This window comes from Fusarium mangiferae, assembly GCF_900044065.1.
Source record: "Fusarium mangiferae strain MRC7560 genome assembly, contig: FMAN_scaffold001, whole genome shotgun sequence".
Lineage (NCBI taxonomy): Eukaryota > Fungi > Ascomycota > Sordariomycetes > Hypocreales > Nectriaceae > Fusarium > Fusarium mangiferae.
Genome location: NW_024573921.1, coordinates 3,844,621 through 3,860,148, shown reverse-complemented (window position 1 = coordinate 3,860,148; position 15,528 = coordinate 3,844,621). Strand labels below are relative to the sequence as shown.

General features: G+C 50.5%; 4 protein-coding genes across 4 annotated transcripts; all 4 read left to right on the top strand.

Moving 5' to 3' along the window:
* Positions 1 to 2,163: 2,163 nt before the first annotated feature.
* FMAN_01732 (putative polynucleotide adenylyltransferase) lies at positions 2,164 to 6,159 on the top strand (the record flags this gene model as incomplete). The annotated part of the gene is made up of 4 exons (XM_041822279.1): positions 2,164 to 3,187; positions 3,237 to 3,308; positions 3,355 to 3,573; positions 3,620 to 6,159. The coding sequence occupies 4 exons, from the start codon at positions 2,164 to 2,166 to the stop codon at positions 6,157 to 6,159; spliced, it is 3,855 nt and encodes a 1,284-aa protein (XP_041677076.1).
* A 1,219-nt stretch (positions 6,160 to 7,378) lies between these two features.
* FMAN_01731 (uncharacterized protein) lies at positions 7,379 to 8,335 on the top strand (the record flags this gene model as incomplete). The annotated part of the gene is made up of 1 exon (XM_041822268.1): positions 7,379 to 8,335. One exon carries the CDS (start codon positions 7,379 to 7,381, stop codon positions 8,333 to 8,335), a length of 957 nt encoding a protein of 318 aa, XP_041677075.1.
* Positions 8,336 to 10,427: 2,092 nt separating this feature from the next.
* On the top strand, positions 10,428 to 13,460 carry FMAN_01730 (uncharacterized protein; the record flags this gene model as incomplete). The annotated part of the gene is made up of 3 exons (XM_041822256.1): positions 10,428 to 10,580; positions 10,633 to 11,265; positions 11,316 to 13,460. The coding sequence occupies 3 exons, from the start codon at positions 10,428 to 10,430 to the stop codon at positions 13,458 to 13,460; spliced, it is 2,931 nt and encodes a 976-aa protein (XP_041677074.1).
* A 465-nt stretch (positions 13,461 to 13,925) lies between these two features.
* On the top strand, positions 13,926 to 15,150 carry FMAN_01729 (uncharacterized protein; the record flags this gene model as incomplete). Its single annotated transcript, XM_041822245.1, has 3 exons — positions 13,926 to 14,035; positions 14,090 to 14,415; positions 14,615 to 15,150. 3 exons carry the CDS (start codon positions 13,926 to 13,928, stop codon positions 15,148 to 15,150), a joined length of 972 nt encoding a protein of 323 aa, XP_041677073.1.
* Between the last annotated feature and the right edge of the window lie 378 nt (positions 15,151 to 15,528).

Genomic DNA, 15,528 nt, shown 5'->3' with positions numbered 1-15,528 from the left:
GGGGTAGACTCAATAGCAAGAATCAGGGTCCCTGCTCGGTATCCTCCCCTGTAGATACTGACACAGCGCTAGCCAGGAGGTGCCATGAGGGCGAGGCAGCTGTAAATCCGACAAGTTAACGACGCACGCTGTCTACAGGTTGTGTCGTACAGCGTATCGTCAATGGGTGCGGCTAATGTGATGTGATGTGATCTGAGAGAGGCAATCTTTGGGCCCAGCATTTAATTGCCGTCGACTCTTTTGCTAGTGGAGGCCAGGACAGTCAGTAATATCGGCAAATCGCACGGTATATCGAAATAAGATACTCTCGCGTCCTATGGGTTGGAATTATTCCATCCAGAAGTAGAAGCCAGACCAGACCAGGGCAGGGCAGGGCTATTTAATTCCATTAGGTTCACTGCTAATAACTAAAGATATTGCGGAGGCTTGCTGCCACGAGCTGGGCGCTAGCTTGTGGATCTCTCTTTCTCTCTCTCTCCCCCCTCTCTCTCATCAGATGGATATCATTTTGTATGGTGGTGACCCTGAGACTCGCCCCGTTCTGCGCCCTGGGCTGTTACTGTCAAAGTCACCCGCCGCATGCCAAATGCTCCTATCCCTCCAGTCTACTGAAAACATTGACCCTTTTGCGATCTTTGCTTGTAGTCGACCCTGCTGAGGCTGCTCTATTATCCCCGCTCTTCTCTCAAGGTTACAAAGGCCTGTTCGCTGTGGCGGACGGTGAGGTGTCGGGCTAGTTGGCGTTGACAGCGGCCAGCTGGAGAAACACTGTACTCAGCACTGTGATTACCCAATGAGTGCTGTGAACCTCAAGCAGCAGCCGCAAAAGTTAGTGCGTAAATACACCTCGATGGACTGTCCAAAATGGCGAGGGCGAGAGTGTAAATAGGGCTTAGGTCAGCTCATTCTTGAAAAAGTCCATTTACCTGCAGGTGAGCTTATGCTCTCGGAGGTGTGGACTATTTACAGTACAGCTGCACAATAATGCCCGAGTCCCAGGTACAGTGCGACCTGCACCTCACACCCTCACCTCAGATCCCCTAGGTACCTGGTGCACTAACTAAAACTCCCCGTGTGCCCTGTAGTAGGCCTGTGCTGCGTCTCCGTCCCCAATAACAACGACTACCGTAACGAGGTATCGTTAGGTTATGTCCCCTCAGATCAGAAGGACCACCTCAGTTTCTCAGTGTCTAGGTCTCTCTCTCGCCTTTTTTGTCTTGATTGATTGATTTGATCTCTCTCCCTCAGACTAAAACTTAAACTAAACCAAACGGGCTCTCCATGTCCATGTCCATGTCCCATGTCTATCCCGCCAGACGCCATCTCTTGTCATTCCCATACACATCCGCATTTTCCAATCTTGCTTTGTCTCTGTTTTCTTTCTTCATAATTCTCTCTACTATCAACTCTACTACGCTTCTTGTCATCTGAGCTGCTCTGGTCCTGTTCTGTTCTGCTATACCCGATCCCTTCAACGCCCTGATCCGATACAGCGAACACCGTCGTTTCGCCCTCCCCCCGACGAGACGAGTCGAGGTGAACCGGCGTCCCTCGCACCGAGCGGCCCCCTTTTGGCAAAGAGCCCCCCCACAGACACAAGCACAAGCGTCTCCGACACGTCCATAGTTCACTCACTGTCCACTGTACTGTTCACCATCTCTCGAATCCTACATTTCCATCATTATCCCGCGCCCCGGGAAATTGTTGTTATACCGACTGCAACTGCAATTCCTCACCTTTCTCGACTCGCACTCGCACTCGGCGCCCCTTGTTTGTTCGCCATTGCCTTTCGGTCGTATACGCTATCGTTTCGCTTCGTTTTACAGTACTTTCTTGCTCCGTACAACTTCCCATTTCCACGGCCTCTCGCTATTCCCACCCAGGAACAGCGCCTCTCAGCGACCAGATTGAGATTCGCCCCCTGGCTTTCACGATAGACTTTTGTTCGGCATTGGATCGCATGCTGAGATCTTGAGACCCTCTCTAGCGCTCAGAATTACAACGACGTTTTCCTGCTGCTCTATTTTCCATATTCCACAGCTTTCGCCGCCACCGAGCAAAGAGAGATCCCCACGAGCCCAGACGCACCCAAACGTCGTCACGCATACTGCCGTCGGTCCCCGCAATCACTTGAACCGTCCCGGGGCTCGCTCGCTGCTCCATATGGACGCCCAGACCACAACGGCCGAACCTCAACATCCTTATCCTTCCAGTCCTTGGACATCTGCCTCGACGATATCATCGAGCACACCGAATCCGACGACACCATCGGCGACGAGTACTCACAGCGCTTCAGCCGTTGAGGGCTCTTTCTTCCCCGACCCGTCCGCCACACAATTCCATTCTCACCTCGATCTCCTCCCCTTTCTCCTCCCACAGCAGTCCAACATTTACCACGCTCAACTCCTCCACTACAATAAGCTCATCTCCCCATCCCGCGGCGGCGGCCTGCAGACACCGCCACTCCCTCCCGTCATCTCTGCTCCTCATATCCAGGCAGCGCCTCGGTCGCGATCTTCTAGCAAGGTGTCGCTAAGAGACGCCTCCGGTAAGGGGAGCACAGCTGGAGGCCATGGGAGTAGGTCACATCAGAATTTAGACAAGAGTCGATCGGTTGCCGCCTCCAAGGAGGTTCCGTCCAAAATGTCTTCAAAGCAGGCCGCCGACTCATCGAGGCATTTACCCCGACGGTCCGCACCTTCGGCTCAGTCCCACTCTAGTTCAGTGCCCTCGACGCCTCACCAGCACGCTCGTCAATTTTCACTTGAGGACCGCGAGCCGTCGCCTACGGGGACAAATAACCATTCCCCGCGATCAGCTTATTCTGAGACACATAGCACGTTATCCTCGCTTCAGCCTTTACCGCCGCGAATATCGAGTTGCAAATACGAGACTGCCCAAATAAATTCTCGGAGGAGAATACCGTATTCGGTCGGCAATGATCGTCTGGAAAAGCTGGACTTGAGGACGGTCAAGAGCAAGTTGGCTGAGGATGAAGAGCGAAAATTGGCGACAGATATGAGAGAGGTCTACGACCGATTACTCCCCACCGCTGCTGTTGAGGAGAATCGCAAGAAATTAGTCTCAAAGCTCGAAAAGACCTTCAACGACGAATGGCCAGGCCATGATATCCGCGTAAATCTTTTTGGGTCTTCTGGGAATCTTCTTTGTTCGGATGATTCTGATGGTACGCCCACACCCTCAATCTGCATGATTTACAGACTAACCCTATCTAGTGGACATTTGCATCACAACCGCATGGCGCGAATTGGAGGATGTCTGCATGATCGCCAACCTCCTAGCAAAGCGTATGTATCTTTTCCCAACTCGTCAACAACTCGCTGACATCAACAGGGGGGATGGAGAAGGTTGTCTGTATTTCGGCCGCTAAGGTGCCCATCGTCAAGATCTGGGATCCTGAACTGGGCCTTGCCTGCGATATGAATGTCAACAATACCCTTGCGCTCGAAAATACACGCATGGTTCGAACATATATCGATATTGACCCGAGAGTTCGAGAGCTTGCAATGATTATAAAGTATTGGACACGGAGAAGAATAGTCAATGATGCCGGTATGTTTTTTTGCGCACCCTTTCAACTTGTCTAACGGTTTAATAGCGTTTGGTGGCACATTGAGTTCCTACACATGGATCTGCCTGATTATCGCGTTCCTACAGCTGCGCAGCCCTCCCGTTCTTCCCGCATTGCATCAGTCGCCACACAAGTTACCCAAACCCGACGGCACCACCCCCGACTTCGCGGACGATATTGACAAACTGGCTGGTTATGGAAAAAAGAACAAGTCGTCTACTGCGGAGCTTTTGTTTCAGTTCTTTCGCTTCTACGCTCACGAGTTTGATTACGATAAGCACGTTCTCTCGGTGCGGCAGGGTAAACTGATCACAAAGCACGAAAAGAAGTGGCATTATGCGATCAACAATCAGCTCTGTGTGGAGGAGCCGTTCAATACTTCTCGTAACCTCGGAAACACCGCTGATGACTATTCTTTTCGCGGTTTACATATGGAGTTACGTCGAGCATTTGACCTGATTTCGGTGGCAAACTTCGAGGAGGCATGCGAGCAATACGTGTTCCCTAAAGAGGAGGAAAGAGTATGGTCTCGGCCGGCACCGCAACCTCGACCTGCTCTGCTTAGGAGCTCCTCGCAGACACATTCAGGCCGAGGAGGTCGTGGGAACCACCGTGGCGGACGACATAACAATAATTACCGAGGCGGAAATTCGAATCGACGTGCATCTGCAGGTGTTCCACAGTTCGACGCCAACAACAACAACAATATGTTTATGCAGCCGGTCAACATGGCGCAGGATCTACAGTGGTACCAAACCCAACAGTTCCAGTTTCAGTACGCACAGCAGGATCTTATGACTCAAATGGCGTTGCACCAGGAGAACATGCGACTATTGTATGCCAGTCAATCACCAGCATTTATGCAGCATCAAGCCCAGGCTCAGGCTCAAGCTCAAGCTCAAGCGATGGGTCAACAGCAGCAACAACAGAGGATGTCTACGAGTACAGGATCTGGCCAGCAGCAGCCTCAACAGACATCAGATCGTTCCAGGACAAATTCATTTGATAATCCGCCGCTCAGCGCTCCTCTTCGACCAGATTTGTATGCTCTGTATGGAATGACTTTGGGCACGCCCTTTTTCCCCCAAGCGGGCGCAAGTTATGGAACGTATCCCTCGTCTCCTGCTAGTACCTCGGGTGCTACCCAAGACTTTCGTCGCCCGCTTCAGCGAAATGGTATAAATAACGAAACAGGTGTCCAAGGATCCAATAGTGCTCTTCGTTCACACTCGCAGCCCGCATCCCGATCTCCGTCTGCAGCACAAGCAGCTCCCGGTTATTTCGGTGCCCAATCTTACAATGGTCCAAGCCATTCTCGAGGTGTTAACGGCAACCCAGTTCCAAGCTTTATGTCTGATGATACAGATTTCGACGAGACTCCCAAGGCACACACGGACTCACCACAATCGGAAGAGGGCAAATATTCTGTTTATTTGTCAGAAAGCCCAAGTCCCAGCAAGCAGCCTCAGCCACAAGCTGTGACGAATGGTCTTGCTTTTGGGGATGTCTCCGGTCAGAGCCCAGGGCGACGACGACTCTCAACAGATCAACTTCCCCAGACAATTCTCGACCGCCGAATGAAGAGGACATCCCGATCGCCTTCACCTTTGGGCCATGCACGGAATTTCTCATCCACTGCGTCATCGGCACCTTTGGCACAAGGCCCTTTCCCTGGGGGTCAAAACAAGAACCTTTCGCGCCCATTGGTTGTTAATGGATCTAGTCTCAAGACAAGCGTGACTCAAAGCCCACGCCAACCACCTTCGGGAACAGGTAGCACTACATCTGATGAGTCGACCAACCTTGAGAACCCCCTGCAGATTCACGGCTCAAATGGTGATCCCAGCTTTCCGGTTGATGGACCCGTCATGCCGCAGGCTGTACCTGAAGCAGCTATGAACCAACAAGGTGCCTACAACCCGGTTCCTGTAGTGGCCAATGGCTCCGCTGCCCCAATGATGGCTGCAGCTCCATCCACGGCAGACGATCCATCATTTCGCGATCGTATCGCGATGATGAGCGCTTACTACATGGCAAGTCCCCATATTGTACAGGACCCGGTGGTAGCAGCAAACTCTCGACTGTCCCCTTCGACACGCCAACGCCTTATGTCGCGTCAGCAGAATGGCATGATTGCTCCTCTTGATCTTGCCATTGCTGAGAACCGTATCAACAGACCACCAGTTGGTCAAGATTTTGCTCATCTTTCACCAGTTTACGAGAACCGCACTCCTTCTCCCACAGTTGTTCGAAAGGATGGACCTTGGAAGTCAGAGAAGCAGAACAGTCCTAAGACAGGAAGAGGAGATGGACCAAAGTCCAGCCAGAAAACCGATGAGCGAACTCAAGAGCCTCAAGAGGGTACAAAGTCTCAGAAGAATCAGAAGTCGGGTTCTCAAAAGGTCAACGGAGCCCGAGAAAACGGCCACGTTCGTGGAGCTAGAAGTGAAACCGACGGCGGTTGGCAAAAAGCAGGCAAGGGAAAGAAGAAGGGCGCCAACAACAACGGGCAACAAGGAAATAGCGAGCAGCCCCCCAAGCACGAGTCGGAACGAAAGGGCGGTTAAGCGATAATCTCGATCTGAGAAGTGACGAGACATGTCGACGGTCCCCTTGAAGAGTGTCTTTGGGAGAAGCCTGTAAGCAGGACCTTGATCTTAACCGGCAGTTTGTCATTTTGGATAAGGCAACTTGCAATGTTGACACGCAATCAACGATTCGCGATGACTTGAAAAGCCTAAAATCATGGGGGGGAGAGCTGGCACATTGGAGATTATTCTGGATGGTTTCCAGATATTGACATATGTAGCAAGAGTGTACGATTGATGTCCAACGGTGTTACTCATAGCATTTATAACGCAGCGGTCTGCGGACTTGACATACAGATTGGCAACGTCGGGGAGCGGCATGGAAGAGCAGAAGGACAAGAAGGCCGGATCCGCTGGCTAGTTGAGGGCGAAGATGGATGGATGAATGGCTGGTCGGTCGGTCGGTTGGTTGGTTGCAAGCACACATGGAAACGAAGAGGCGTTGGCGTCTTTCTACACATGGACGGTTGGGAGGAGGCGTTTTATATACACAGCTGCAATTGCATTTAAGACAAGTCCATCTTAGGGGGGGCAGGACAGCGGTTCATATCCTTACAGGCTGCATGGGCAAAGAGGTCAAGCGGTTTTTTTTAGATGGTTGTCAGTAAAAAGCATGGGCAGATGTAACGAAGCACAGAAAAGAGATAAATGAAAGTTTTAATGCGTATTAGTTCTTGAATTGCGAAGACTGGGCCCATACTCTTTGGTTCAGTCAGTAGGTTACTGATGATGAAACATTCGCCATCCCCGCGGTCTCCACTCGGAGGTCCGCGGTGATGATCTCCGGATCAGATAATAACTCGGACTACTCTACGATTTATCGCCCTTTTCATTCCGTATAACCGCCAAAATCGGTGGGGACGGTGCCGAAGTTCCGTCAATCTGAGACGCAAAGCACGATTACATGATGTATTATCCAAGACTCTGCAGCTTCTCGCGCGGTAATTTTGTTGACTCCCGTGAGCTTATCAATAGAGGGGTTTCATTACTAAGGGCCATGGTTGTCTTTGAGAGGCTGAAATAGTGCTGACACATTGGTTCCGTTAGTTGCCGTCTGGTAGGTCCGGTGTGTAAGTTGAAGTATAAAGACGTCGGGATGATTCCACTTCAAGGTCATTGTGTTCCTCACACTTGTTCTCATATCTCACTCTACTCTCACGATAAAGAGTCTTAACACATTTACGGATACACTATCACGATGAGCATGCTTTCAGCTGAAGTCACGGAATGGGGTCAACCTCCCAAGTCCATCAAAGTTCCCCCTCCCGCAGCTCCAGTTCACGACAACGAGACAGAGATCAAGGTCCTCGCTGCAGGTCTTCATCAACTCGTCCGCACACGCGCAGCGGGAAAACACTACACCGCTACTGAGCTCCCCCACATTCCCGGTGTCGACGGCGTAGGCATTGATGTCTCAACCGGCAAGAAAGTGTACTTTTCCCTGCTGGGTACAAAGCAGGGCAGTTACGCCGAGATCGTCAATGCGCCAACTCACAACATCGTTGAGCTTCCCGAGGGCGTAGACCCTGTTGTCGCAGCTGCTATGGTCAATCCCGTCATGGCGAGCTGGATGGCGTTGAGGAAGCGTGTTGATTGGACTGGAAAGGAGGGCAAACCTTACAAGGTCTTCATCAACGGCGTCACCAGCGCCAGTGGAAAGATCGCTATCAAGGTAGCTCGTCATCTCGGAGCTACAACCATCGTAGGCGCAGCCCGCAACAAAGACGCGTTGTCAAAGCTCGATCTCGACGCCAGCGTTGTTCTTCAAGAACCCAACGCCACAGACTTCTCTGCCGCAGCAGACGCAGACATTGTTCTCGATTTCCTCTACGGTCCATGGCCCAATGCGTTCCTGTTAAGTCCTACCACGGCTAGTGCCAAGAATCCCATTACGTGGATCAACATTGGGTCTATGGCGGGTGACATTGGTGATATTTCGGCGATGGGGCTGAGGAGGAGAGATGTCACGGTGCGGGGCTCGGGGCCGGGCGCGTGGGATCCGAGGGAGCTGGGGGTTGAGACGGAGGGAATGTTGAAGGTTCTTGTGGGATTGGGAGATGAGGGGTTGAAGAAGTATAGGATTGAGGGTGTTGAAGAGGGTTGGGGTGATAAGGGGAGGGATAGAGTTGTTTTTGTGTTTGGTGAGAAGGCTTGAGGGGGTGAGTGAGTATAGGGTGAGGAGGAATATAATGAGATTTTACGAACCACAATGACATCAATTGAGTGCTTGGCCATTGGCAAACGGCAATTTCTTACAAGACTTACTAGTTTGAAAATATAATCGAAATCCTGAATGCTGGCATGATGTGTCTTCAGTGTAGAAAGTGAGATCGAATGCCTCAATCCGTCCATCAATTACTAGTATCGATGAAGAGGTCGTTAGCCTTTGAATAAGACTTTGTTCACTGTTGAATTCGCAGGACCAGCAACAGCTTACAGGAGCATGTCATCTGCTGACCGATTTTCATTATCGGGTTCCGAGAAAGAAAATATGTCCACTGAATTAATGGGTCAGCTGCGGCTTGTCTCATCGCCATGTGAAGGGCATCAAGATGAACTTGCTGTGTTATGCAGTAGCCAGGGCAGGTCAGAAAGCTTAGGACTTTTATCCTAAGTGACAAAAAAGACTCAGGTAAATTTAGCGTTAGTTTAGTGGACTCTCTACTGAGTGTATTTTGTCATCCTCTTGTAAAGTCTTATGCTCCTCAAGGGTAGGTACCTAGCCCTGACAACATAAATCGGGCACATTATGCTACAGAAATGATATCATCGCATGAAATGAGGCAGTTGCCAAATGGCTTGTTATGCTTTCAACGCCTATCGATGGTTCTGACCGTTAAACGTTGCCTGGAATACGATGCATGTACCGTGTGTACATGTTTCATGCATGCAGCTTTTGATGCCTGCTCTGCTGAAAAGCTGACACGGAGAATAATGTGCCGAAATAGAATCCAAACAGGGAATATCGTATTCATCTATTATGTTGGCTTATGATTGCTCTGTGACGGGAACTTTGATGAGCAGATATGATTAACAAGTCCCTTGCCTGGGCTGTGGACCTTCACATCACATGCTGTTATGCATGGAAGTCTTAGAAGTTGGCCAAAACGAGTTTATAAATAGCAAGAGGCAAGCTGGCGGAGTTTAAGGAGTATTCCAAGACAGCTCAGTCACTGGTGAATAAGTTAATTGAGAGTATTCATCTCACAGTCCACTGATGAGTCCTTGACTAGTCCTATACCACGATAAGATTGAGTGAGTTAGTTTTTGAGACTCCTCCCCCGCAATGCATCTTACCTCTTTGCGCCAGATGCAGCAACAAACTTGCTGGGGATAGAGATCCACTGAACAAGCAGGCATTGCATTCCCATAAATGTCATGCTAATTGCATCAGTGCTAACAGTGTAATTTCTGTAGGTAAGTACCGTATCATGGATACTTTCTTCTATCAGGCGCCTCTTACCGTTGCTCAACTCAATTCATCTGCCTCAGTCGGAACGGTCCGTACTGCGCCAATCCTATGAAGCAGATCTTCTCCAACTCAAATTACTATTTGTTTCCTTTACCTCCTCTCACCGTCTCTCGCATTCGTTTTGCGACCCCTCTCCTCATCACTGTTGCACAAGAGAAACTAAGAGTTTATGGGCGCCCGCTAATAAAGGCCCAGACGCCAAGTTGTGATTGCCCCAGTTTTCAACCCCAGTTTCGTCAGTCAGAGCCCCCAGACTCCGTCCGACCAGAGGCAGAGCCAGAGGCCGAGGGACAGTCCTAAACCCACCTTTAAGACCCAAGCGTCCTCCACTTTCTGTCAATGACTTCCCGGGTCCCGATCTTGACCTTGCATTGACTCTGATCTCAAGACGACGACAATAACTGAAGACGCAAATCACCGACTACAAGACCTCGCTGTTACGATCGACAGATACAGCTTTCACTTGACTCGCCAGTACGCCTTCGCGCGCCTAATCTTCCCAGACGAGTTTGGTCTGAACGTGGCAATACCAGTTCCAGCCGTCTGGAACCCTCCACCAACGTCGCACCAAAGATCCGACAACCCCGGCTGTACGGACGATCCAACAACATCTTCGACTCTACATACACGAAACAGCTCAAGACCTAATCCGCATCTCGAATACGTTACAAATCCCATATACGCCACCCTCCAGCGAGGCACCTCTTTGCCACGCTGTGACTACAATGCTGTGGTCAGGCGCTGGCATTGACGCTGCGCTCCTCATCGCGGCCTGATGCGCTCCCTCCGAAGCTCCGTCCCAACCGGCGACAAACATTCTAATCTATCCATGAGGGTCGATATGGTCTCAAGAACCTCCAGCGATGGCCCTCCACCCGGGGGAGGCCGACAATGGAAGTCATTGATCAACAAGATCCCGAGACGAGGGGTATGCTAGTCAAGTTCATGATCAGAGGACTCATACTGACCAACCGGTATAGATCAAAATAATCAGTCAACATGCCCCCGAAACTAGTACCTCCGACCTCGACCTTCACCTCAGATCTCCAGATAGCCACTCCACGAACCCTTTAGAAAGCCAAGAAACTCATATCCGGCAACTACAGACCATTCTTCAGCGGATGCCCCGCAACTTTCCAACTACGCCTAACCACGTCGACTCAGCCTACAAAGATTTTACAAAATACAAGGAGCAATGTGCTACGCTATGTCGACATATTCTTACAGAAGAACTCGGTCGCGGTTCTCGTAATGGTGGCGACCTCCCCCGCCGTGACTCAACCGTCGAGTCTCCGCAAAGTCCTGGCCAGATTTACGACACAAGGAGTTCCTTCAGTGGAAGAAGTCTCGCAGAGGTTGTGTCCGGGAGCGTTGGAAAGAGCATACATCAGACTGATGCCTGGCTGTCCTCTGTGCGCGACTGGAAGAACTACCTCGAGTCTCTTGCCGATGCTTGCCGGACGAGTCTAATCGAGACCTACAAGAACAACGAGCGCGATGCAACGCCGGAACAGGTGGAAGCCTTGTTCACGAATAAGCGCTTCCGAAAAGAGGCTGTGCAGCGAATGCGCAATGCCAGTGTAACCCGGGTCATGTCGGCAGATCCCCAATTCGTGTGTGGTCCTGGTCAGATATGCACGAGACAAAGGCTGACAAATTGTAGTTTCCGAAATATGAAATGCGCTTTTACGATTACGAGAGAATCAAGCAGGAGTTGAACGAGATCAGACAGCTTCTACAGACAGGAGAGTCTGGCATCTCACCTGACCGGACCATCAAAGAGTTTGCCATCTCACAGCGCGGCGATGCGATACTAGAGTTCGCCAACAATGGGCCTGGATGTAACCACAGCGATCCAGCACTACGTTTTCGAGTCTCGTCTTACATGCTCGCAGAAACGTCACCTATCTTCGCGCGCATGTTTGCAGGGCACTCTAGCAGTCTCCATCTCTACGACGATGATGATATATCGACACTGCTCCCACTACCCCCAACAAAATACTTCTGTAAGGATGGCTCCGAAGCCAAACTTTATCGCATGCCGCAGGTTGAGTTGAACCACCTGTGTTCTCTGGAGATTCTATTACACGCAGCACACATGCATAACGAAATGGTTCCGCGAGAAATCGAGTTCGAACAGTTCGTTGCTATCGCCGAGTGTTGCATGCGATACAAGAGTACTTCACCCCTGGAACTCATCGTTGAACATCGATGGCTGCCACAATGGATGCACAAGGGTGCTGACGACATGCCTGATGGGCTCTTGGTCATCAGCTACGCTTTTGGACTCCGTCGACTGTTCTCGCGCATGTCGAAAACTACGATTCTGAACCTCGTGGATGAGAAAGAACTACTAGCTAAACCCTGGCCACAGAAAATTAAGGATAAAATTTGGGCTGTTCGTTGCGCAAAGATGGCACAAATTCATGAGTGTTGCGTCAGTACTATCCGAGAATATATGCGGGAACCAACACACAATACGTTGGAAGGCTCGGAAGAGCTTTCATTGGACACACGAGCCAGCTTTCCTTCGGACAGTTTACCACCGACGATGCTGACGAGTACACCAAGATGTCCCAAGGGCAGCCATTGGTGTGATGCCACAAACCTCGGATGGCTGATGCTACTTTACAATGAGATGAACCTGCTGCCTCATATCATGGCACCAGATGTCTTGTCTCACTTGCCCAGGGCACAGCCGCAGTCGAAGAGTTTGGCGCGGATCGTGGATGCCTTGAGAAGGATTCCCGCACCGCCAACACCCGTCCATCGAGGCGTGTGTGATCCTGGGCCCATGTTCCGCTCTGCTATCAGCGATATCTATAATAGTGTGCTGGGCTTGACGCTCTTTGACATCAGTGGGAAGAGCCATGGTTGGGGGCTCTCGAAGCACAGAGAACGAGAACCTCAAACTCAGCTCAACAAAGGGCTTGATCGGATGGCTGCACCTGATCCGAACTACAGCGTTGCTACCGAGTTCCCTGAGATTGTTCGTCTTCGTATCTTATGCCAGCTGGATGAAATCGATGATCTTCACACAGCAGCCATGATCAACCGCGCATACTACGAGACCTACAAGAAGCATGAACTGTATTTGATGAGGAACATTCTCCGCATGGATCGGAAACGAACAGCGACTCGCAGTCACATACCGATCGGCCCTAACACCAACGAAGAGAAGGTTCTCAGAGTTGAATCGGAAGTGTTGAAGCGCACGCCAGCTGATACTGCAGACGGTATCACTCTTCACAGCGTCGTTGAAACAGAAGGAGACTACACAGACTCCGATTCGGACAGTGATAGTCTTTACTCAACTTCAGTGACTCCATCCCTTCCAAGATCAGCTGCTACCGCAAGCACAACCACAAGGGGCCGTGATTACCAGGGATCGTCAGACCCTGCGCGGATCACGGATACCCCCGCACGGACACCACGGGCCCGGACCGGGACACCCACATCAAGATCCACTGGCATCGGATCTCCGACGACCCCTCGGCAGGCCCTATTTGACCCACCACCGCCTCCAACCACGGCACCACCCATAACCACAATTGATGAGCCTCCTCTCACTGTCGAGGAAGCAAACCGAATTCTTTGGCCAGAAGACGCCATCCGAGCCTCCGAGTCACCATTGCCGATATCCCCGACAGGCATAGAAGGCATTCGCGAAAAGTTCCGCGCCGGCGATCCCGCGTTCGACGCGGGGCTTGAAGAGAAGACACTTGTACCGACTGGAGAAAAGCAGTTACGAAGTGAACATGACAGACAGGTTGGGCTACTGAAAGGCGGTCATCCTTCAAGTAAATGATGCAAAGATCTACATGACATTTATACGTTTGCATACGCAATTTTGGAACATCTACATATAATAGCGAGCGATACTTGGATGGACGTTATATGTATTGTGGTCTGGCGCCCAAGTGACTTAGCATGGCATGGCACGCTGATACCCATTGGCGCTTGAGGAGTTGAACTGTTGTATATTTGACATTATTACATATATTGATCGACCATGGCTTATTTGGCGTTGAATAAACCGTTTTCATGATAACTACGCGTGGTAACTTTTGCTTTTGCTTGTCCTATGACATAAACTTGTCTCAGTGATGCTGTGCTTTGGTGCCATGATCGGCAAGTACCATACCCTTTTCAGGTCTCGAATTTCGTAAGGGGCTCTCTTGCGTCTGTGGCTGATTCCATTCACTCTCCATGCCCTGAGCTTTCCGGTTTTCTACTCATTCATCTCACGAATTTACTCATCACATCAATCAGTATGGAATTTGAACGTCGTCTTGGTCCTTATCTGTCATGCCATCGAGAGCCAACATATGGATGTGAAAAACCCTGTGGCTCATGGGTATATTCACCCAAATCGAATATTCAGTAAGTGTGATACCGCAAGGAACAGGGTAGGTGGCTGCTAATTGTTCATCCAAGCATCACTAGAGACCGCGAATGGTTTGAGGACGATTATATGGCTTTCAGCAGCATCATTTACCATTCACGTCATAAGCCTTGGGATAATGCAGAAGATCTAACAAAGCGTGGAGAGGAGCCGGACCCTGAGGACTTCTCTTGGGCCCACGGTGTCGGTACTGTCAAACTCAAGACTAAGCGCTCCCCCAACAAAAGCGGTGGGCGCAATCGCGGCGAGATCATATTAAAGAACGTCATCTTCGCGCCAGACTACATTTGCAACATCATTGGCGGAAATATCACACAGGATGGTTACGTGGTTGAAGTCGACTATAACTATACCAACCGTTGCGCTGGGGAGATACGGGATGAGACGGATACCGGGTCGCACACTTCCGAGTACTCATAAGCCCAATGCAGCACATCGAAGTCAAATTATGTGGCCCCCCCTTTGGCCGAGAGACAAAGCAAAGGTCGCCATTCCACCCAGAGGTCAGACACGACATACGAGCCAAGTGGCCGGCTAGTGAAAGACTTCGCTTCGAGAGGTACGGGACCCTTCGGTTGACATCGGCGAAAAGCCTTGGTTGGAAGAAGAGCTACAATGGCTCAAAGACGATGGACATGACCCCGACGAACACTTTGAGACTTTTAAGAAACACTACGCTGAAAAAGGACCCCAGTATGCAAAAAAAGCTGACAGTGATTTGATGATAGTCGTTTTTAGAGACAAATTGCGCACGCTGTGGGTAAAGAATCCGTTCCAGCAGCACTTTGACCATCACCGGGGATACCGTGAGTCAGACGACTACGAGTGGGCATTTTCGGCTGCTCAGATAGATTTCGTGAGTAAAACGTGGGGGAAAACCATGCATTTTATGAATATGTTTGGGTACAAGAGCGGCTGTGAGGATGACTGTATGATGGCGGCGGTGCATGTCAAGGATTTGATGAGGGAGGAGGGGCTTGAGGTCTCTAGTGAGGATGATATGGGTGAGGATGGAAGTGGGTGGGAGGATACGGATGAGGACATGTGTGAATGTGAGCATGATAAGTGCGAGTGCGTTGGTGGTATTGACTAAGTCACGGGCGATCTGTGAAAGTATTCGAGATTGGTAAAATATGACATGCCTACGGGACTGTTGGTGGAGTTTGGAGGCTCTTGGCGAGATACACTACGGAGAGATTGATATAGCTTCGGGGTTTAATGAAAGCTCCGTATGTGTTCCACATATCAAGATGCATACCAGCCTAGTCACTTGTGGTGATGTGTACTTTATGAGTTCATTGGCTAGAAGGACAATAATGGCGTGGAAGTTTGAGGCTTACAGCCTTATGCCAAAGTTGATGGCGAGTCAGCAGGAAAGGAGGCTGGCCTGAAGACCTCATGCTTACTTCAGCCAGTGTAGAGGGGATGGAGTAGGTAATGGAGACGTCTCAATCACTCAAGATTCTTTGAT